The 22,572-nt window shown below is 43.0% G+C and overlaps 1 protein-coding gene across 2 annotated transcripts in view; it reads left to right on the top strand.

Moving 5' to 3' along the window:
* WDR7 (WD repeat domain 7) overlaps positions 1–22,173 on the top strand; it is a 300,266-nt gene extending 278,093 nt beyond the window's left edge. For both annotated transcript variants that reach the window (XM_058677108.1, XM_058677109.1), the window contains 2 exons: positions 12,774–12,878; positions 21,138–22,173. In XM_058677108.1, the coding sequence (XP_058533091.1) occupies positions 12,774–12,878; positions 21,138–21,341 (309 nt within the window). In that variant the 3' untranslated portion in view covers positions 21,342–22,173. The remainder of the gene's footprint in view (positions 1–12,773; positions 12,879–21,137) is intronic.
* Positions 22,174–22,572: the final 399 nt, after the last annotated feature.

Below are 22,572 nucleotides of genomic sequence, written 5' to 3'. Positions count from 1 at the left end.
TCGTAGTAAAGTGAGCCCAGTGAATCACTGAAATTTGCACCTCTGCTTCTTTGGGGACTATGACTGTGAGTGTGGGACTAATGCGACTAAACATTTTTTATTTTGGAGAAAGATCTGCATAGCATAGAAAGAAAATACTTATGTGGATGTGTATTTAGAAGTTACAATATTATCAAACTTTAAAATGACTTTGTTACTATACTTAATAACAAAATACATATGTACATATTTATATATCATCATAAAGGCCTATACCCAAAAAGTGATTTGCATGGGGCCAGCTTTTGTGGCGTAACGGGTTAAGCTGCCACCTACAGCACCAGCATTCCATTCAGATCCAGCTCCCTGCTGATGCTCCTGGGAAAGCAGTGGAAGGTGGCCGGAGTGTTTAGGACCCTGCATGTGGGAGACCCAGAAGAAGCTCTAGGCTCCTGGCTTTGGACTGGAGCATCTCATGTCAGCATATCCTGTCAGAGTACCTGGGGTTCAGGTCCTTGCTTGACTTCCCATTCCAACTTCCTGCTAATACCCACCCTGGGCGCACCAAGTGCTAACTCAAGAGCTTGAGTCCCTGTTGTCATTCACAAAGGTGATCTGGACTGAGTGCCCAGTTCCCAGGGGTCACTTGGTCCAGCCCTGGCTTAATGGGCATTTGAGGAGTGAGCTAATGGATTAGGTATCTATCTTGCTCTCTTTCTCATTTTTAAATGAAATGAGAACAAATAAATTACCATTTTAGCAAAAAACTTTTTAAAATAATAATAATAATCAGCTAGGAACAGATTTCAAACCTGCAGTTTGGTTTCTAAGCCCAGCTGTGCCTTTTCTGCCCACCGTTGTCATTTTACCTTCATCCTCTTCATCTTTTCTCACTGTCTGCTCTGTGGATCCCCTCAGCCGCTAAGGTCTGGTCCTTCAACAGACACCCCTGGAGGAAGTTCTGTGTCCCAGCAACAGTGCAGGCTGCCAGGGTCCACACTGTTCGTGTCTGTTAGCATCTCTGTGCTCATGAAATCTCCAGTCAGTCGTCCTTGCCTCGGCCTGTTCAGGAGCTCCGTGTTTATCTTGCTGGCTCTCTGACGTCACGCTGGCTTCCTGCCTGACTCTTCTCCATGTCCCACACTGAACTCCTGACAGCCGCTGACAGCACGCCTCCCCCACAGCCCCTCCCCCACCGCCACAGCTTCTTCCTTGGTGTCTCTCCTGCCAGGCACCAGCTTCACCAGCTGCCCGGCTTGTGGGTGGAGGTCTCCTGTGCTGTGCTCCTCACTTAACTCTCCCTTTATTTGTAATGTTTACTTCCCAATCAGTCCTTTGGACATACTTTCTCCTCCATGCTCTGATTTAAAAATTAATTTATTAATTATTAATAAATTTTTTAAATGAGTCTGATCTGACCATTCTACCTATAAGCTTTAGGAAACTTTTATGGACTATACAGCAAATCCAAATGACAGCACAAGAAAAGTTGTTGGGAGCACTGCCGTGACTGCCTGTTTGCGGGCATTTCCCAGCCGACCTCCACCACCTCCCCAGGTCCAGGGGCACGTTCTCAGGCCAAGTGGCACGGAAATGCCAGGGGTGTTGCTGCACCAGCTGACATCCCACTCTGCGCATGGTCGGCCTGGACCCAGCTGTCTGCTCACCCTGGCTTGTGCTTCTTGTCCGTTCATGCTCTGAACACTCACTCAGGTCACTCCCCTCTGCACCCTACCCTGACATCTCCAACTCCCAAACAGCAATGATTTACCTGTACCTCTGTGGCACTGTGGGCATATTTCTGTTGTGCCAGTTATTACACCATACAGGGGTTGCTTGTGTCAGCCAGTCCCTTTGCCTTCTTCTGTTCGCTGACAGGAGCCGGGTCTCATCTTTGAACTCTGATATTAATACACAGCCAAGAGCTCTCAGCAAACGTTTTTAACTACGTTTGTCCTTAAACTACTTTAATCCCAGATGATAGTCATGGTAGACATTATCCTTATTTATAAATAAGCAAATGTAACAATGTTGCCATGTGTAAAACCAGCAAAGACAAATGTTAGTGCGTTGGAGAATGTGCAATACTCCAAGTCAGGAAACCAGCACATAATGTTAGTGTGATTTTACCACAGACATTGCTCTGGAATATTTGCAGATGCAGGTGAAAAAAAAACACTTGGAATATTGCATTGTTTATGAATATTACAACTTTAATCTCAAGAAAAATTTTGGATATTATTTGGTATAAGTTTGTATTATCTTCTAATTTATTTATTTTATGATACAGTTCCATAGGCTCTGGGATTGTCCCTACCCCCTCTCCAAAACCCCTTTCCTCCACTGATTTTCCTTATATTGTTACAATAGTACACTCCTTCATAGAGATCTATAATTTTGTATTTGTGAATAAGAAGAAATCCACCTGATAGTGCAGAGCAACATCTTCCATACTAACCTGATTTTCTGTCTTAGTAAGGTGGGGAGATAAGGAACCACTCAATCCTAAGCTTATATTGTGTGTTACAGTATATTCACTGTCATTCTGCCAAATAAACATGAAGCAGTAAATATAGTTAACATTGGTTAATATATGTCTGAGTACGAATTTCAGAATTGGTTGGATTTGTTGACCTAATGTTTTAAAGATTTATTTTTTATTTACTTGAAAGGCAGAGTTACAGAGAAGGGAGGAGTGACAGTCTTCCATCTGCTGGTTCACTCCCCAGATGGCTGCAGCAGCCAGGGCTGAGCAAGGGCGAAGCCAGTAGCCTGAAACTTCTTCCAGGTTTCCTACATAGGTGTGAGGGCTCGAGTACATGGGCACTCCTCTGTTCTTTCCCAGATACATTAGCAGGTAGCTGGGTTGGAAGCGGAGCAATTAGGACTCTACCCAGCACCCCATGTGGAATGTTGCCATTGTCAACAGAGACTTAGTGTAATGTACCACAGTAATGTCCCCCTCAATTTTCTACAACATCTTTAAGTCATTTCTTTTGGGCAGGTAGTAAAAATGTCCAATTCTTTTGAAATGTGTTTTTGAAAAATATAAATTCTGTAGCCTCAATGCAGCCTACACATCAGTTTTGTGTCACCAGGCAATAGGCCAAGAGGAAGAGAGGAGATGAGATGAAAGGGAGCTAGTGTAGAAGTCCCCATCCTATGCCAACCCCTTTCTTTTGACCTGAACCCAAATCAGAACCCCAAAAATGCCGAGACCCACTCAGGGTGTGATTGTGATTTTGTCCTGTGGTTAACGGGGCCGGGTATCTGCATAAGCTGTGCCTTGCAAAGGGCCTGCACTGGTCTGAGAGGGACCAAAGATGTATGAGACCGTGTGCTCTCAGGAGACGTCGCGAACACGGGTGGTGGGGATTTGCTTCGCAGCCTAACTTTGCCTTCAGCTGTATTTCTTCCTGTCTTCTACATTTGTGTGTTTTCTCGGGACTTTCTGACTGTTTAACAACAGGATTTTCTGTAGGAAAACCCAGAAACTGAACTTTGATTATTTTTAAGACTTCTAGCATGTGCTTACATGTGAACTGCTAAGAAGAAAAAAAAATAGCCTTTAGGTCTGCCCAAATCTGCGGGGCAGGGGTGGGGTAGGGCGTAGGAAGCCCATCTTTTGTTACTTTGCAAGCATTTGCAAGTTAAATTTTAGTAAGTGTTTCATTATTGTCTCATTTCTGCAGTGTGAATGTTTGATATTTAATTAAATTTTTTATTTAAAGCTGAACCATATTAATTTAAATCACATTAGCATTCAGTGTTTTAGTATCAATGAATAATTTTTGTGTATGGCTCTGTAATTATATTTTAAAATGTTAAATTTTTATGGGATTATACAATATGTCTTGAGTTATAACTTTAGCTAGAGTTCATTAATGTTATTGCTGAGTTTCCGAATCTTAAATACAAATACACTCCTGTAATCTTAGTATCCAAAAGCTGGTGATAATCATGTAGTATGATAACTTGGAAAATTGCAATATTTGGATTTGGGGCAAACTTACTTTTTAAAGTATGATTCTATAAAATCGACATACAGAGGAGACAATTCAGTTTTACATAGTTTCACTGAATATTTTGTAACTACTTTATCCTGAAAATGTGTGGTCTCATAAAGCAGACTAGGGGTGTGTGTGTGTGTGTGTGTGTGTGTGTGTGTGTGTGTGCGCATGCGCGTGTACCGGCTCTGGATCCCCTACAACAAGAGGACGAGGGAGAAGAGCTGAGCTTTTAGGTTGAACTTGGATATAGGTGAACTAACATCTAATTAATAGAATTTTTTTTAGGACTTTGCTAAGTTGTTCATTTGTTGGAAGAGAAGAAATTCCTCAAACTGGTACATAATTTTTTGGAAGTTATTGTTACGGTATTTTAAGTTTGGTAGACAACTGTCGGCTTAAATGTTCTTTCTCTGTTCATTCAGAAACCTTCCTGTTAAAATTTAATTTTTGAGGGGCAGGCATGTGGTGCAGCAGCTGTTGCTTGCGACGCCAGCATCCGGAATCAGGTTGCCTGGTTTGTCAGATCCAGCTTGCTGCTATGTGTGCCTTGGGGGGCAGCGCATGGTGCCTCAGATGCTTTGGTCCCTGCTGCCCACATGGGATACCTGCCCTGAGTTCCGGGCTTCTGGCTTTGCTCTGACCCAGTCCTGGTTGTTGTATACTTTTGAGGAATGAACCAGTAGATTGAAAAATGTCTGTCTGTAATATAAAAAATTTTTAAATAACATTTCAAAATTTAATGTTGATATTTCATAATAATTGGTTATAGTGACCATATCATAAAAATCTGAAACAATGCCTCGATCACAACATAATATAGTATTGAACATTTATTTTGGTTATCACTACTCCTAAAAAAGTGTTATGAGTATGTATTGGTGTGTATATACTTGTTGGCATATAATTCCTTATAGGATAATTTAAGATAGATTCATTTCTTTATTTGAAAAAGAACATTCTTCCATCTGCTGGTTCATTCCTCAGATGGGTATAGCTGGTCTTGGTCAGACCAGGCTGAAGCAGGAGTCTGAAACCCTGCCCTGTTCCTGACATGGGCAGCAGGCCCCAAGCACTTAGGCCACACTCAACTGCTTTTCCAGGCTGCGTTAGGAGATTCATGCATCAGAGCGGAGCAGGTGGACCAGGCGCTCACATGGGATACTGATACCACATTAGCAGCTTAACCTGATGTATCACTGTGCTGGCCCCAGAAGAAAAGTGTTAACTGTTTTCTATGTCATAATAATGATCAACATGCAGATGTTGAAAGCTGTTTTAATTCTTCAGTGTCAATGAATTCATTCCCCAAATATCATATAAGGAACCTTTAGTAACAGAAAATGAGCAATAAACACTGTAGCTATGTTAAAGGAATGGAGTTTGTTCACTTGAGGTGTTAAATCTTGAAATGAAGCCTATGATGCCTTACTTTATGTTATTTATCCTTAAATCTATTTTCCATTAAGATGTTAAAGTGATACAAAATCTACTTGTTTTTCCTCTGAATGTATATTCTTTCCAATTAAGAGGTGACAGAAAGCAACTCAATTCATTGAATAGTTTTATTCTGTCTCAGATTGGAAAGTGTCCTAAGGTGTTGACTCTGAAGCCTAGCATTGACAGAATGTGAATCAAAAGCCTCATCTTAACCTTCTATCAGGGAAAGAAATGAGGGAGATAAGCAACTCAGTGTCCATGCAGCAGCCCCGCTGAGCCCAGGACACCTGCTGGCCCAGGGGTGTGTGCTGAGCCCGTTGGAGGCAGTACAGGCAGGGCACAAACCAGCTGTTCTGTACCAGGGAGTTGTAGAGGCACATCTGCCGCACGCTTTCATCTGACTTGGTATTCTCACTTCCTCTGTTTGGTGTCCCGAAAGAGCCAGGGTCCTGATTTAATAATTATCCTTACCCTAAGAGGATCTTATCTATGGTGCTCCTGCATACTCAGTGGTGCCTCTTTGGTGCCCAGGCAAGCTGATGGGAGGATGGCAGCCCCCAGGCACAGGAGGCCAGGCTAGAGAAAGCTGGTGCCAGGCAGGTTCCCTCTCTGCTAGGAGACTGTGCTTTCTTACCTGGGCATTGCTGACTGCCACTCTTCCCGTCCTCACAGCAAAGGCAGAGCAAGGAAGTTATGGTGGACCAGGACACTGCCACACTGTGACAGGAGGCTGAGCCAATCTGGGGACCATCCATGGATGTGGGAGCCACCACCAGCGCCTGTCACATTTCCTGGGAATGCATTGGGGTTGCACAGAAAAACTGACCGTGTCTGGAACGTTGAGGCAGACACCCCCGCCCTGTTCCTGCAAACCCTTGCTCTCAGACAGCCCTGCTAGAGTGGCCATGGCTAAGACTGTGCCCACAGTGCAAAGACAGCCAGACGGCTCTTTATCAGCAGCAGAGAAGGGGCTCTCCAATGTGCGTGTGTACTGTGCCCAAGTGCTGATCCCACCATAGTCAAGTTCGGGAAGCTAAGCACTGGCTAGTTGCTTTTTGTTTTCACCTCATATTCCCATATGGCAGCACTGCTCAGACTCTTTCAAAAACAAGTTACTCTGTCTTCCCGCACCTCAGTTTCGTCATCTGCCAGGTGGAGGCTAATAGCCGTCTTTGCTCATGAGGTGTACCGTGAAGCTTTAGGAGATTTGTGGGAGAAGATCTTGGAACAGCACCTGACCCAGCCGTGCTTCTCAAGTTTCCTTCTGATTATGCTTTCGGGGTTCACTACAGTGCCTACTGCACACATGCACTTGGGTCTGCTCTCCGCCCTTACAATTTCAAGATGTATTTGAAGAGTGGGAAAAAAAGCTGTTTCGTAGTTGACCTTTGCCAAACCCATTTTTGCTCAAAAGTATCGAGTTATTTGGTGTGTTTTTATCAGGGTCCACAGTGAGAAAGCAGAAACTCCTTTCTTTGATCACCCAGGTGTTAGGTGGAAGTGTAGAGAATTGGTAAATTGGAGAAGTTGACGGAGCGATAGAAGAGGCTTTGCAAGGCAGAGGTGTGGGGGAGTCCATGCTTAATGAGAATAAGCAACATATTGCAAATCGTATCCTGGTCTCTTTCGGGAAGTGTACTTACTGGAAGAGTGCTGGGGCTGGTAGTCTGTCCTAACTCTGTTAAAATCAGCTATCACATCTAGCTCTCCTAGAGGTAGCTAGAAGCACCTGGAATGTCAGCCACTTCAAGAGTTCTTCCCTTCCAGTAGGTTCTCTTCTAGCAGCATACAATAGCCACGTTTGCCATTGTCTGATAAAATAAGCATAGTGCTGCCCTGCCAGGAGGGTGTAATGAGAAACTGTCCGAACACCTGTGTCCCACTTAATCTAGTGCTCAGTCCTTCTAGAAATCCCACCTTGTCAGAAGTGCTTGAAGAAGGTGACTTCTCAGATCCCATCCTATTCTAAAATGTGTGATTGGAAAACTTGGATTTTATGGAATAGCCACCTTGCTTAATAAAAACATGAAAAGTTAGACCTGAAATGAAAGGTCACCAGATTAAAAAAAAAAATCTTGATGATTAACATAAGAAGTAAAAAAGTGACCTGTGGTGCCCAGGTCCATAGAAGGTTTCACCCTGAGCTTGGCCGCCAGCAGTTCCCGCATGTCTACACAGACATTCAGAAGCAACCGCCACTGTGGCCTTTGAGATGTAGAATGGATAGAAGAAACAACTTCCTGACAGCACACAGTGTTCCACGCTGATCGGAGGACACGGGCAGTGTTGAAGTCTTCGCTAGAGAGGCTGGAAAGCAGAATGGGCTTCCATCCATCTGACCTGCTCGAGGCAGTTCTGCCCAGGAACCAGCGTGGACGCTGGCCTCTCGGTGTCCTTGGCAGCATCGTGTGCTCTGAAGAGCTGGTGCACATACAGGCTTGAGAAGGCTTAGTTCATGATGATAATTAAACGTCACTCGAGCCTTCTCATTGGCCACAGGTGGGATTATCTATTTTTTCCAGTGGTGGCATTATCTGCCTAAATTATTTCTTGAATCTTACAATTGGTGTCCTTAAGCAGATAAGCCCTAAATATCTGCTAAAATTTTCCCCTGTTGGTTGCTCAGGACAAAAAACAGAGTTTTCTTTCTTTTTTTAATTTCCCCCTTGAAGGTAATTAATTCCTAACGTATTGCATTCTTTAGGATAAGCTTTTTTCTGACAAGCCTTTCCCTGGCCTGTCAAATGAAACTGCCAGTCAGAAGGATGTCTTTGTCTTCTCTCTGCCAGCCTGCCAAGCAGCCATAAAATGCGTGGCCCCGTAAGTGTGAATGTCGAAAGACCATAAAGAGCTGAGCCTAGCCCACCTTCCCTCACTGCCCTGTCGGCTCTTGAATGCCATTCATAGGCCACAGGGGCTAGGTGTTGCTCAGTGCTGCCCCTCCCTTGGCGCTGCTGAGATCAGCACAAGAACGTGGGTGTCTAGGTCTGTGCTGTCACCTCCTTCTCAGGATCCCATCCTCACTTCCTGTAGAGCTGGCCCACCGCCCACATACAAACCGACACTTGATGTAAGGGTGCCCACCGTGCCGCCCTCCTTGCTGTCTGCCAAAGCACAGTCCAGGGTGAGGCCTTCACTGAAGGTGCAGCCGAGTCTCTCAAGCACTCCTCCAGTTGCAGCTGCTCAGCTGGAGTCACCCGTGCCGTCCCCGCTGGAAGCCCCACAGCCCAGGGGTCTGTTTCTGCTTGGCCCTGCAGCCCATGCACCTGTAACGGCTTCGGTCTGTGCTTTCTGCTTCTCTTGGTTGCTTGGAATGAGTGTTGTACAGAACACGTGGGTGGGAACTTGGCACATCTGTTCCTTGTGAGGACATTGATGATGGCAGAATTTTACCCACTTGGAAAAATCTTTTCTTTTTAAACTCTGTTAAAATTAACAAAATAGGAACCTGGTGTGGTAGCCCAGTAGTTAGAGTCCACCCCTTTCATGCACGGGGATCCTGTATGGGCACTGGTTCGTATCCAGCTGCTCCACTTCCCATCCAGCTCTCTTCTTGTGGTTTGGGAAAGCAGTCAACAATGGCCCAAAGCCTTGGGATCCTGTACCTGCACAGGAGACCTAAAAGAAGCTCCTGGCTCCTGGCTTCAGATTGGCTCAAGCTCTGGCCATTTCAGCCATTTGGAGAGTGAACCAGTGGATGGAAGATCTTTCTCTCTGCCTCTTCTCTCTGTAAATCTGACTTTCCAATAAAAATGAAAAAAAAATTAAATTAATAAAATATTTAATTTGGTTAGGGTTTTTTGTTTGTTTTTTTCCCAATAAAAAGTAGTGATGAAACCTGCAAATAAATGTAAAATGAGATAAAACATTCTCTTTAATCTTGGCCAGCCTCTATCGTGGGTGTCTTGCTTTTTGGGTTCCAGTCTCAAACTTTCTCTTTAGAAGCATATTCTCCAGACTCCAGAAAGATGCAGACCAATCAGAGAGCCCTTTTGAAGAGTATGAGGCTGCTGTTGACACCGACCAGACCATCTTGGAAACTCTTGCCTCTACTTCTCTTTAGAACTGGGCTAGTTCCATTTCCTTGAACATGGCCTGTGTCTTCATCCTGCCCCATCAGTTCTTTGTCTTTCCTAAGGAAAGGCGGGGGAGGGTGTTTCACAGTTCACTGCTCTCTCTCCTGCTAGGAATAATTGCTTGATTTCTATTATTGTTCATAGCACTTCCTGAACTAGATTCATTTCCTTCAGTTTCATTGGTCTTTTCAAGACAGCAATTTCTTTGAAATTATAACAAGACATGATAGTCAGGTGCATGTAAAGTGGGGCCAAATTCTTTTTTTATCTTGAAGCCTGCAGTTTTGGAAAATGTCCTTCAGAGTCTATCATGTGAGACCTAAGCCCCTGGGACTGCCCCAGCACAGAGCACTTCCAGGTTTGTCAAGAGTGTCACACAGCTGCATCACTAATGCCAGAGTGAGGGTTAAACTCAGTTCACGTGGCACCTACACAGGCTGACACACCTCTGAGCCCGAGATGGTCAGGAGCTGCCCAAGTATTCCAAACCATTCCAGACAGTGAGCTTCCTGCACTTGCATGCGCGATGCTTGCTTCCTTACAGCACAGCACACCAACCTGCCAGGCCCAGCCAATGCACTGGGGTTTTTCTTCTGTAGGTTGTTGTAAAAGACAACCCTGTGGAGGCAGCTAGCAGTCTCTGCTACTGTGTGAGTGTGTATATACACTCTGTGTGTGTGTGTCTGCTCTAAAATGTAACCCTCATTGTCCAAAACAGACTTTAAACAACTAACAAACCTTAATTCAACACAGGTCTACTTTTGTGTCAGTGTACAACCAGTGATGAGCCCAGTCCTGGCCTGTACGACCATATGTGCGCAAAAGCCTTGTGTTACCAGTCCTCGAGTTCTGCGGTATAAGTTGGAAATATTTGTTTAACATGAAATCTGATGAGCTAGAAATAAGAACTCTAGAAATCCTTGTAGCATTCTTTTTTCTAGGTCAGACAAGTGTGCTGTCGTCTGCTTTCAGCTTAAGGGTCTTTTTCAGTATGCAAGACTTCACTCATCAATTGTCATAGCCATAACATAGCCTCAGGTTGACCCCACAGAATTTCAGTTTTTTAGCCAAACTGAATATTGATTTTAACTAAAACATTTTCCCAATGAATTCATTCAACTAATGTAGGAAGTAGAAATGGCCAGTGCTTGTCACTGCATTGCTTGTGATTTTGTTTCTCCTGACTGGAATAATTTTCCCCTGGTATGCCTGAATGTTCTGCTGGTTTCTCACAATAAGCAGCTGTAGTGTTTAATTTTAGCATATTTGTGAGCCATAACTATGGATAGTTGCCTTACAAATTTAACGAAAATATCACAGTCTGAAGTTTATGTTTCTGGGTAACCTGTTTGGCTTGGTGATGCTGGTTTTGGAATGCACAGTTCAGGCATTTCTGGGAAGGTCACTAAATACTCAGGTAATTGGGTTATGTGATAGCTTCGTTTTGCCTGGGCAACTCTGGACAAACAGGAGTAATAAACATATTAAGGGTGTCTGTTGAACCCAGATTGTACACCAACCATTTTCCAGAATGCCATGCATGTATTGTCTCATTTAACTTTTACAAAGCTCTTGGAAGTCCATATAATTATTATTATCGTCATCCTCCCTACATTATATGCATGGGAACTCTGAAGCTAAGTAAGCTAAGTAAGCTATGTACATTGACTCACTTTGACCTTGGGTTCCAACAGTAATAAGTATGGATCTCAGATGCAAACCCAGACATTTGAATCAAGTCAGTGCCTTCTGCCCAGTGCTGTACATGTTGCCAATCTCCTGTTTTTCTGTGAGTGTTGAAGAGCAGGCCTTGTTTTGAGTCCCATAATGTCTTGAAGAGCTAATGGGGGAAAAGAATGGATTGCCAGAGGCACTAAGGATTGTGCTTTGGGTCTCATCCACCTCATCTCCCTTCTCTTCCCTGTTAGAGTCACTCAAAACATAAGGCATGAAAAAGTCTTGCTGAAATTGACAGCATGTGTGGGCCAAATCACACTGAAAAACTTATTTCTTCCACTGAGACCCATGGTTCAATAGCAAATGGGAGCAAACCGTGTTGTTATTGTCTTAGTTCAAAGGCACCCTTTTCCCCATTCCTTTCAAAGGGAGGACAGTGGAAATTGACTAGTATACTAAGAGTATGCTTATTTGTAGACAGAGAAATATTTGGCTAATACACTTAATATCCAGTGTTTTCTGTAATTATTACTATCATCAGACTTGTGTGTATATTTTTTTATTAGTAAAGACCTTTTGGCAAAGACCTAGTCTAAAATATAACTTCCTTTTTATTATTCATGGTTAAATCAATGAGAGCTATTTGGCAAGGGTTCAAAACTCTCTGTAACTTGGTGTTGGTAATACTTGATTTATAAGTGCCCCAAACATCCAGTACATGCATGTATGTGTGCTTACTAATTGCAGCTGTATGCATTGAGACATTTTGTTATTGGTAGGAAATGAAGCATAAAACATGAAAAATGTGTACTTATTAAGGAGTTGAAGTTGCCGTATTTAACTCTTTCCAGAGCTGTTACCATAAGGCTCTGATGGTTTTCATTTCAGCTGAGCAAGTTTTCTGGACAATTATGATTATCAGTTCCTTACTGTTCTAATTATTGTCAAATTCTTCCTCTATGGGCATACTTGCATCAATCCATGGCAGTTTTTTTATAGTTACACTTTTTTTTTCTTTTTTTGGGGGGGGGGGTAACATTTATTTATTTTACTTGCCAGAATTACTGAGAGAAGCTATAGGAGACACACACAGAGAAATGCTCCATCCTCAGTTGGTGATGACGGTCAGAGCTTGTCCGGTCAAAGCCAGGAGCCAGGAATGACTTCTAGGTCTCCTACATGGGCGTAGCCACTTTCCTTTAGCCATCCTCTGCTGCTTTTCCAGGCCAAAAGACAGGGAACTAGACCAGAAGTAGAGCAGCAAGGACCCAAACTGCACCCCTGTGAGATGTTGGTGCCACAGCTGGAGGACTAGCCTGCCACACCACTGCACTGGCCGAGTGGCACACTTTTCCTTTGAGGTCATACTGACCTCCCAACTAGTGTACAGGTCAGCTCCTCCTGAAAGATTAAAGCCCTGAGTATGTCTGTGAAAAAACTTTGTTTTCAGATGTATTTAGCCTAATCTTTATACAAACAATTTTTGCATCTAATATTTCTACCGTCACTTGCTCATCATCGGACACATTTGCATGCATACCTATGATAGTTCTGTGAAATGCAATCCCTTAATCATGTCTGAAATGTTTTTTAGACCATCCATGGACACAAAGGACCCATCACGGCAGTGGCCTTTGCTCCTGATGGACGCTACCTTGCCACCTACTCCAACACTGACAGCCACATCTCCTTCTGGCAGGTAAGAGTAGACACGATAAGATCTTGATGTGGATATTACATGATGATGTGCTTTGGATGGAAAGGCTGCTAGTTAGTTGAGCCTGCCTTCCAACCTGCCATCCTGCCTTCTTCCGACAAACACCAATTTCTGCTGATAGTGTGCCAGGCGCCAGCACACAAACTGCTGAAAACACAGCTAGCCACCTGGATGGAGCGCCCTCTGCTCTCACGGAGTTTTCAGTCTAATGCAGACACCAAGAAATTAGCAGTCAGTGCAGACAGGAACCCAATAATGAAGTTTGGTAGGCCTTCCAATGGAAATGACGTCTAAGCCGAGACAGGGCTGACACCGCGTAGGGACTGGGGTTCAGAACACAGGTGCAGTGATCCAGCCATCAGCAGGGGCGGCGTCTAGCCCAAGATGAACTCAATATGAGAAGCCTTGTCCAGGCCTGCAATGTCTACAAGGCGTTCCAACCAGGTCCCTGGGTCTGTCGCGGTGGCATGCATAGGAAGATGACAATTAGATATTCTCGCTGTATTCCTTTGCATCATCGTCATCTCTCTCTCTCTCTCTCTCTCTCTCTCTCTCTCTCTCTCCCTCTGCACTCTGGTTTTTCCACATAATGTTCTTAATTCTCAAACCTTTCAAAAGCACTTTTTAATGCCTGCATTTATATTTGGCTGTCAGTCTATGTTGATATCTGTTTAATTCTGATTAAAACAAATACTACTTTTGAACAACCAATATCTGCCATAGAATTTATTTTATCTTCAACACTTTGGTTCCATTCACTATGTTCTTAGTTGCCGGATCGTTTAGTCCTGATAAACATAGAAAACCAAGTATTGCCAATCCTCCCAGCAAAGTTCAAAATTGTAAATTTTGTTATTACCTTTATTTTCCTGTGCTGCAAATGTGTTTTATGAGGTTCAGTTTATTACTTTGAAAAGTAAAAATAAAAGTTTAAGCAAAGCTTCAGCACAACTTGATGATAGCTTTAAAAAAATCAATAGCTAATAAAATGTAAAACGGATACAATAAATTGCTTAATTAACAACATGCTATTAAAGCATGACAACTTCCAAATCTGTCAGACTTTTTCTGCTTTCATCTAATCTTGGTTTTCCAGTTTATTTTCTCATTATCCTTTCTTCCAGAATGAATCCCCAGCATCTTAATGAGGTCATCTTAACTTCCCTCCCAATGTGTAACTTCATGACTAGTCTTTTCTAGGGAAATTGAACTGTAAGTCTAATGGGTACCCGTTCGCACACCGTGGGTGACCATGGGTACTTACCACATGCTGCCACTCACATCTCACACAGCGATCCCTGCTGTGCCAACTGCATGCGGACGCAAGCTTGTTCCCTCTTCTCTTGGACCCATAGAGGACCCAGTCACTATGCCTTGGGTATCTGCAGCTAGGGGACACATGGGCGTCACTGCCTTCGAGGGGCTTGCCCCTTCTCCCTGCCTCCTCTTCCGTGGAAGAATCGAACTCTCTGTCTCTCTTTTTCTCTCCCTCTCTCTGTCACTGAATCTTTTTTTTTTTTTCTTTATTGGTATAAAAGAACTCAGAGTTGAAAATTTGCCCAGGATTTTTCTGGATTTTTTACATGAAATTTTCTAAATAGTGCGTTTATTTCCTCTCCCCTTGCCTGGGTCTGTGTGGTTCTCTATGGAGACGGGCATCCCTCTGTGGAATGCTGCTGTCGGGCATCCCTCCGTGGGATAGTGCTCTCTCTGCTCACTGATGGCATTGTGCTTAGAGGTCACGGCCACCATCAGATGGTGTCTTTCTAGCTGTGCATGATGGGGTCCTGGCACAGTGCCTTCATCTTTAGCTCATCTACTCCAAGGACTGCCTGTGTCTTCTGGTGCCAGCAGACCAGAGCAGCTCAGACAGCAGCCTGTCTCACTTGACCATAAAACTACTGTTAGAATTTACAATGAACCCATTTCTTGGCTGCTCAAATTATACCCAGTTCAGTCTTGAAATTTAGAAAGAAGGCACAGAATTTCAGCATTATTAAGGTCATTTCAGCATTATCAAGAAGATACAATGAAACCACTTCCAGAAGTGTTTGGTCTGTTCAAAGAGTGTGCAGAAAGCAGTGTTGGGTCTACTGCTGTTTTCCCCAATGGGCTTTGCTGATTTATTTAGATACATGTTATTTAGTTCTAATGATGTATGAGAATACTTTTATATTATTCCAGTAAGTGTGTTGTAATATATCTTGAAAACTTAATGAAGTCTTATTAATACAGAGCCTGGCTAAAGCTATCAGCTATTAAAATCTTTGCTGAGAAATGAGCGCTAATGAGAGCTGTTGGTTGGATAATTATTCAAGTACGACTCAGTAAAAGTACTGCAGCATCACTTACATTGAGAATAGCATGAAACAGTTCCTTTTTGGACAGATTATATCAGCATGGGTTTCTATAGGTTCAGAAACCAGTCTCCAACAAAACTGGTTTTGTGAATCTGTATCTTTGAAGAGAAGAGAAAAATCAAACTGCATTTTAGTTAGTTTACATACTCAGTATTGGATAATGTAATTTGGCAATCTGTCTAGTCCTTTCGTGCTCTCAGATTCTTACTGCTAAAGGCTTTCACTTTGGTGCACCCATTGTTATTTGGGCAAGGTAAAAGCTTGGTCATGAAAGACGTTCGTGATTCTCTCCTATGAAGTTTATCGCCACCATCTGTGAAATAAATAAGCATCCTCTCTCAGAAATGCTAATGATAAGTTAGATGCATTGTAGTTTTATTTATGTTGATATGATAGAATACTACTCAGTCTTTTTTCTTGTTAAATTTTTATTTTGAATTTTTGAATTTGTGGCACAATTTTGTAGAGACTTGGATTCCCCTCCTAATTCCCACCCTCTGACAGATTTTCCCCATGTTGCTGCAATAAGGAGTCATGATTCCTCAGTCTGTTATTTAAGTGTGCCCTGTCATTGCTGGTACAGACAATGTCAGACAGCCCAGCATCCCATCGTCTACACATTTTCAACAGTTTCATTGGGACTCCATCTTTGATTTGGAAGCAGGGATGCATAGTGCATTGTATCCCCACATCTGGGTATGGTAGTCTCTATTACTCCATCACTATACATTCCCATCAATGAGAAGCCACGAAATAAGGTCAACAACCGGTATGAATCAGAACAACAGGAAAACTGGAGCACCATGAAGAAAAAGTGCCATTGAGTAACCAATGCATGAATGGCCAAAAGAAAACACTAAAGTCTCTTTGGTAAAATGATGCCACCATGTAATCCATGAGCCAATGATGAGTTTGACAAGGGAAAAGAAAATATTTGGAAGAAACGAAACTGAAATCAAAACACATGGTATGCAGCCACAAAAACAACCAGTATGGTACGGGTTATTGAAGTTACACTTTGCATGATGGTTTCTTTACATTAGAGAGAACATATGGTATTTGTTCTTTTGGGATTGACTTATTTCACTGAGCAAAATGGTCTCTAGTTAGGACCATCTAGTTGCAAATGGTATAATTTTATTCTTCTTAATAGCTGAGTAATATTCCATGGAGTAGATCAAGGACCTAAATCTACACCCAGAAATCATCAGGCTACTAAAGGAAAACACGGGAAGCACTCTCCAAGTTATAGGAACAGGGAAAGACTTCTCAGAAAAGACACCAAAGGCACAGGCCGTCAAAGCCAAAAGGAACAAATGGGATTACATCAAACTCAAAAGCTTCTGTACAGCAAAGGGAACAGTTAACAAAGTGAAGAAGCAACCAACAGAATGGAAGAAAATTTTTGCACACTACACAAGTGATAGGGAACTAATATCCAGGATATATAAAGAGCTTCAGAAACCCAGGGACAGAAAAAAAAAGGCCTGTGAAAAAATGGGCAAAGGAAATGTACAGACATTTTTCTAAAGAACAGAAGCAAACGGCTAACAGACATATGAAAAGATGCTCAGGCTCCATAGCCATCAGAGAGATACAAATGAAAACCACTTTGAGGACACTTAACTCCAGTGAGACTGGCCTACATTCAGAACTCAGTAACTAACCACACCTGGCGTGGATGTGGGGAGAAAGGCACCCTCCTTCACTGCTGGTGAGAGTGTAGCCTAGTACAACCACTATGGGAATCAGTATGGAGAGTGCTTGGAGAATTGCGAATAAACCTGCCATATGACCCAGATATTGTGCTCCTAGGAATATACCCAAAAGAAATGAAGTCTGCATATGAGAAGGGGATCTGTAATCCTATATTTGCAGCAGCACAGTCTACAGGAGCAAAGACATGGAAACAATCCAGATGCACATCCAAAGAAGAGTGATTAAACAAACTGTGGTACATCTGCTCTGTGGAATATTACTTAATCTTTTTTAAAGAATTATATAGATCTGAAATTATTAATGTGAAAATATTGCCCCCAACATTTTCTTCAGTGAAAACTCAGATTGTTATGCTGATATTTAATGATAGACCTATTTATGTGAAAAAAAAAACCTTAAAACTACTTCTCTTCATTCATACAGATGTATACACAGGTCTGGGTGTTTGTGGCTTTTCAAAAATATTTATTTATTTCTATGTCTGTATGTTTATTATTTGAAAGGCAGTTACAGAGAGAGGAGGAGACACAGAGAGTGATCTTCATCCACTGGTTCACTCCTCAAACTGCCAGAATGACCTGATATAGACCAGCCATAAGCCAAGGACCTGAAACTTCTTCTGTGTCTCGCACATGAGTGCAGGGGTCCAAAGACTTGGGCTACCCTCTGCTGCTCTCCCAGGAGCATTAACAGGGAGTGGGGACAGGAAGTGGAGCCACCAGGACTCAAACCAATGCCCATATAGGATGCTGGCATCACAGGCAAAGCCTTTAACTCACTATGCTATGGTGCCAGGCCCCATGAAATTTTTTTTTTTTAACCAACAGCACAGATTGTCTCTGGGAAATGAGATTCTAAGAGATTTCTGCTTTTTCATTTTTATGTTTCTCTTTATTTTTTAATTCTATCCCCCCTCCATGCATGATTATTTTCTTTTGGATCAGGAAGAAAACAGTATGCTCAAGTCTTATAATTCTGTGTGGTTTCCATTCATGCAAGACTTAAGTTGCCCTTTCTTTGGCATAGTTTGCATTAAATCAAGGAAACACTAATATTGAAAAAAAATGATTGATTATTGCAGTGAGCAGTCTTTGGCCAAGTTGATCAGAAAAAGTGGTACCTTTACAACTTAATACCCATCTGTCATTTGAAGAGACCACAGGGAAAGGATGGTCCAAGGAGACATGAATTTTAGTGAGCATGGGAAGTCTTCCTTGTTCCAAATGTGTGCAACTCCCAACGTTCTGTGCCTTCTGCACATCCCATAGCCCTCTTGTCAGGCATGAAGGCATTCACTGAAAGAGCTGGCGAGAGTGGAGATGGCTGAGGCTACAGGGGAACCCACGCATGGCAACAGCCCTTTCTGCAAACAGGCCCCATCCTTATCATGGACAGAAAGTACATTCTCTCCCTCGCTCTTTAATCCTCAACCCATTTCTTGTGTGTAGCTGTGTCTGAAGGACACAACTAAAAACCGGGAAACATCTGAACCACTCTGGGCCCATTGCACTTTGAGCCATTTTGAGTAGAACCCAAGCAGCATTTATATTTTCATGAAAAGTACATGAAGAATGAAAAACACTTTATAGTCATTTTTCAACTGAGAACCTAGATCTTTTAAAAATCACTCCTGGCTTGCCTGTTGACACCAGTTAATATTAAACAGCAATTTTCTGGGCCAACTGAGTGTGTTCTGCAGGAGGACTATGTTATTATTTACGTTACTTTCTTTTTTTTAACATATATCTTTATTGCATTTCCTTTTTTTTTGAAAACTAATTACATTGCATTATGTGATACATTTTTTTATGCACTGGGATTCCCCCCGCCCCTCCCCAAACCCTCCCCCCACGGTGGATTGCTCCACCTTGTTGCATTTCCGTAGTTCAAATTCAGTTGACATTCTTTCATTGGAGGTATTTACCAAGCATAAAGTCCAGCATCTTATTGTCCTGGTAAGTTCAATGGTTTCTTGGTGAGACCATCTCTGGTCTGAAGGTAGAGCCGTCAGAGTATCATCCCAATCAATTAAAAGTCCCAACATAATATTTCCAACCATTTACAACATTATGGCATTAATTGACATGGTATTGATTAACCAATATGTTAATAGGAAAATGCAGGTTCTCAACCACAACCTGTGACTTCTTCATAGACATTTCAATTTTGGTTTACATTCAACCGTATTCTATACACCTTAAAATGGCTTAGATTGCTATTCAGCTGTCTCTTGCCTATTTTAATTTTAGTCTTTAGCAGTTTATAGCATTGAAGCATGATTTCGCTGTACCTGGCTGTTTTTCAGGTGGTCTAACTCTATAATTCTAACAGGATACATGTCAACAGTTTAGGTGAGCTTGTTTAGGACGGGTGTGCAGAGAAGTCTTCCATACCCCAGTTAGGAGTAACTAATCTTTGTGTCCCACCCAGTGAGGTATAAGTGCATCCCCGCTGACCATTTCCTGTCTGTTTCTAAGCTTTCCTTGTTGTTCTCTGTCTATCTATTCTAGTTTTGTTTGTTTGTTTTGAGGGGTTTCTGGAGCGCTCCTGATGGTTATTTATTTACGTTACTGTCTTGTAGATGTGTGGACTATCAAGTCAGGCCTGGCAAGCCACTAGGGAACCTCCAGAAGACAATAGGGCATTGATTTTTACCTTTTGTGAGATTTGTGGGAAGATGAAAGAAGGAAACAAGAAATGACGGTTGAGGGAGATGACAGTAAGGACCTCGTTGGCTTGCACTGTGGACCGGGCACGAACACAAAGAGTTAACGATAATCCTACATTTGGTTTTAAGATGTGACCTCGCACACTAGTGATTTTTTTTCACCTCTGTGTTGTGTTCGGCACTATTATTAATGCAGGAAAATCAGTAACATTAGTCATCTTAAAAGGGTTATTACTCAAGATGATTTAAATTGTGAAAATGTCAGTGGAGCCTGCACACACTCGGCTAGAGATGCCATGATTCACACCCTCTGACACCATGCTGCTGCTGAGAAGAGTTGAAAATGGAATGGCTTGTAGCTTGTGCTGATCCATATGCAAGGCGTGGTAGTAGCAGCAACACATCTTCAGTGTCCTAGGATTTGTTGGAGGTTCGTGTGGCCACCACCTGTCCATGCTGGATCGTCTTCTGCACGCTTCATGCAAGAGCCCAGCATCACAGGCAGGCCGACAGGCAGCCTTTCTGGAGAGAATTGAAAGTGAACAGTTAGTGCAAAGGACATAAGTAGGATTTCAGAAGCCACTTTTCTTCTTTCTACTTTGCCTGTGCTGTGATCTGTAATGGCGCAAATGACATGTTTTGAGAACATTTGAAGCAACGCTGAGAACTTACAAGGCACCTTCAGTCATAGTCACTCAGATAATAGTTCATTGAGGTAGTTGCCATTCACTATTAACCTCTTTGATCTTTGAACCTGATTGCTCATGAGTCATAATTTCCATGGTAGTTTTCATTCATGCGAACAGACTAAGAGAAGTTAAAATTTCAGTCGACTCCAGAGAAACTGCCAAAACCCAGAAATCACCAACTAGTAAAAGTCAGTGAGGTAGGAAGAATATACTGTCTTTGACCTGGTAGCCAAGGGTGAGTCCCAGACGTAGTGTTGAGATGGTGTCACTGCTTGCTTTTTTTTTTTTCCTTTCAAAATAACCAGAGCTTTCAAGAGATGGCGTTTGTGCCAAGCAAGCGGAGAGTGGAAGTGCCAGTAAATGAGGGGTCGGCGCTGGGACTCAGTAGTCTGAATTCCATGTCGAATTTTCAAACTCATCATGAACTCTGGACTTAGTTTTCATCCTTGCAAAGATGCAGTTGGCGTTGCCGTCAGTGAACAAAAAAAGTCTATGGTTTAAATAACTCTGATTTCCAAATACCATGTAATCGAATCATGTATTAATAGCTGTAATGTAGCTCCTTTGCTAAAAGTTGATGGCTTCTTCCTAAATGCCGAGTGCACCTACAGAGTAAAAATTCTCTAGACCTATGCATGGACTGTAACAACATCAGAACAATTCCAAATATGCTGAAAGAAATGCTGTTGAGGTCCAGTGGAACCCTCAGATGACCTTGAGGAGCCCTTAAGGGGGAGGAAGTGAGCAAATGTAGCTGAAAGGTTCTGTTTAGTGACGCGCATGCTCTCTTGTCCTGTTCCTCCAGATGAACACATCCCTGCTGGGAAGCATTGGCATGCTGAACTCGGCACCTCAGCTGCGCTGCATTAAAACCTACCAGGTGCCCCCTGTGCAGCCAGCCTCACCCGGCTCCCACAACGCCCTCAGGCTGGCACGGCTCATCTGGACTTCCAACCGCAACGTCATCCTCATGGCGCACGACGGCAAGGAGCACCGCTTCATGGTGTAGAGCCGACATCTGGCGCCCTAACTGCGTTTTAGTTCTCTGCATTCTCTAGGCTGCCGTCACCCTGTCCCTCCACTGGGCCTACTGACCCTGGTGTCGTGTGGGGGTGCGGCCAGGTGTGTGTCACTTGCGCGTGCTCCTCGGGCAGACCCTCACACAGGCCACCTCTGGATTCCGAGGCGCGCACTGCTCTAGAGGATGCGGCCACTCTGTCACTCGGTAGGTTTTCCCTGCCGGCGAGGGGAGGGAGAGTCGGCGGTTCCTGGGAACGCTCTTGTTGCTTGGCGCAACAGAAGCCCAGAAATCAATAACCACTGTGATCGCACTCCCAGCCCCAATCAGTGTGGCAGCCACGAAGCCCCTGCTCTGAGGCGCTGCTTGTATCCGGATTTGACACTGGGCGTCGAGGTGATGTGGCGGCCCTCGTTATTGCGATTATTCCCCTCTGACTTTCCTGAAGCATACCACTGTTTACCAAAAAGATTCTGTGTTTACGGGCTATTTCCTTCTGGTGATTGCTAGGAAATCCCTCAATCCAGTTTGCTAGGGTTTAGCCACTACCTTCTCTGTTAATACCCAGCCAATTTAAGTTAATGAGAAAATGCACGCTAACAATTTTTTTCCCTTGTAGAAAATACAATTTTCTAGTCTCTTAGCCTTCTAAAGTATTCGTATCCTGGTTAAATGACAGTTTATTTAGTAGGCTTAAAACAAGACTCATCATCACCTCCAATCAATTGATATAATTATCGAGGCACTATCACTAATCTCTTAAAGCTACTCTGGTGGAAGCATGGCCTAGCTCTAAAATGAAGACCCTTGTCATTCTTTGCTATGATCGTTTTAGTTCAGAAAGAGCTTTCCCCTTCCCTGCAGAAGCCTGACAAAGCCGTGCCTCCGGAGTGTATGACCTATGTCAGTGATCGTGTTATCACTCAGCTTTCAAAGCCCTACTGATGAATTAAAATGAATCAAAGAAGGCATTTCTCCGAAAACACGTAACCTAGAAGTTTAGTAACTCTGGCACAGCATCTTGTTTATATACAAGAGTGTATATAAAAGTGTGCGGGTTCTCGATTTGTTTGTACAGTCGTTGCAATGAATGTGTTCCTCACACTTCGAAGTAAGCTTCAGCTAGATCGCTTTCTTCTTGTTATGTCAAATTATGCTGATTTCTGCTTATAGTGATGGGAAAAAAATCCACAAAGTAATATTTTGTATGAAGTACTCCTAT

This window comes from Ochotona princeps, chromosome 18, assembly GCF_030435755.1.
Source record: "Ochotona princeps isolate mOchPri1 chromosome 18, mOchPri1.hap1, whole genome shotgun sequence".
Lineage (NCBI taxonomy): Eukaryota > Metazoa > Chordata > Mammalia > Lagomorpha > Ochotonidae > Ochotona > Ochotona princeps.
Note: the sequence above shows the minus strand (reverse complement) of the source record. Positions and strands in the feature narration are given on the sequence as shown.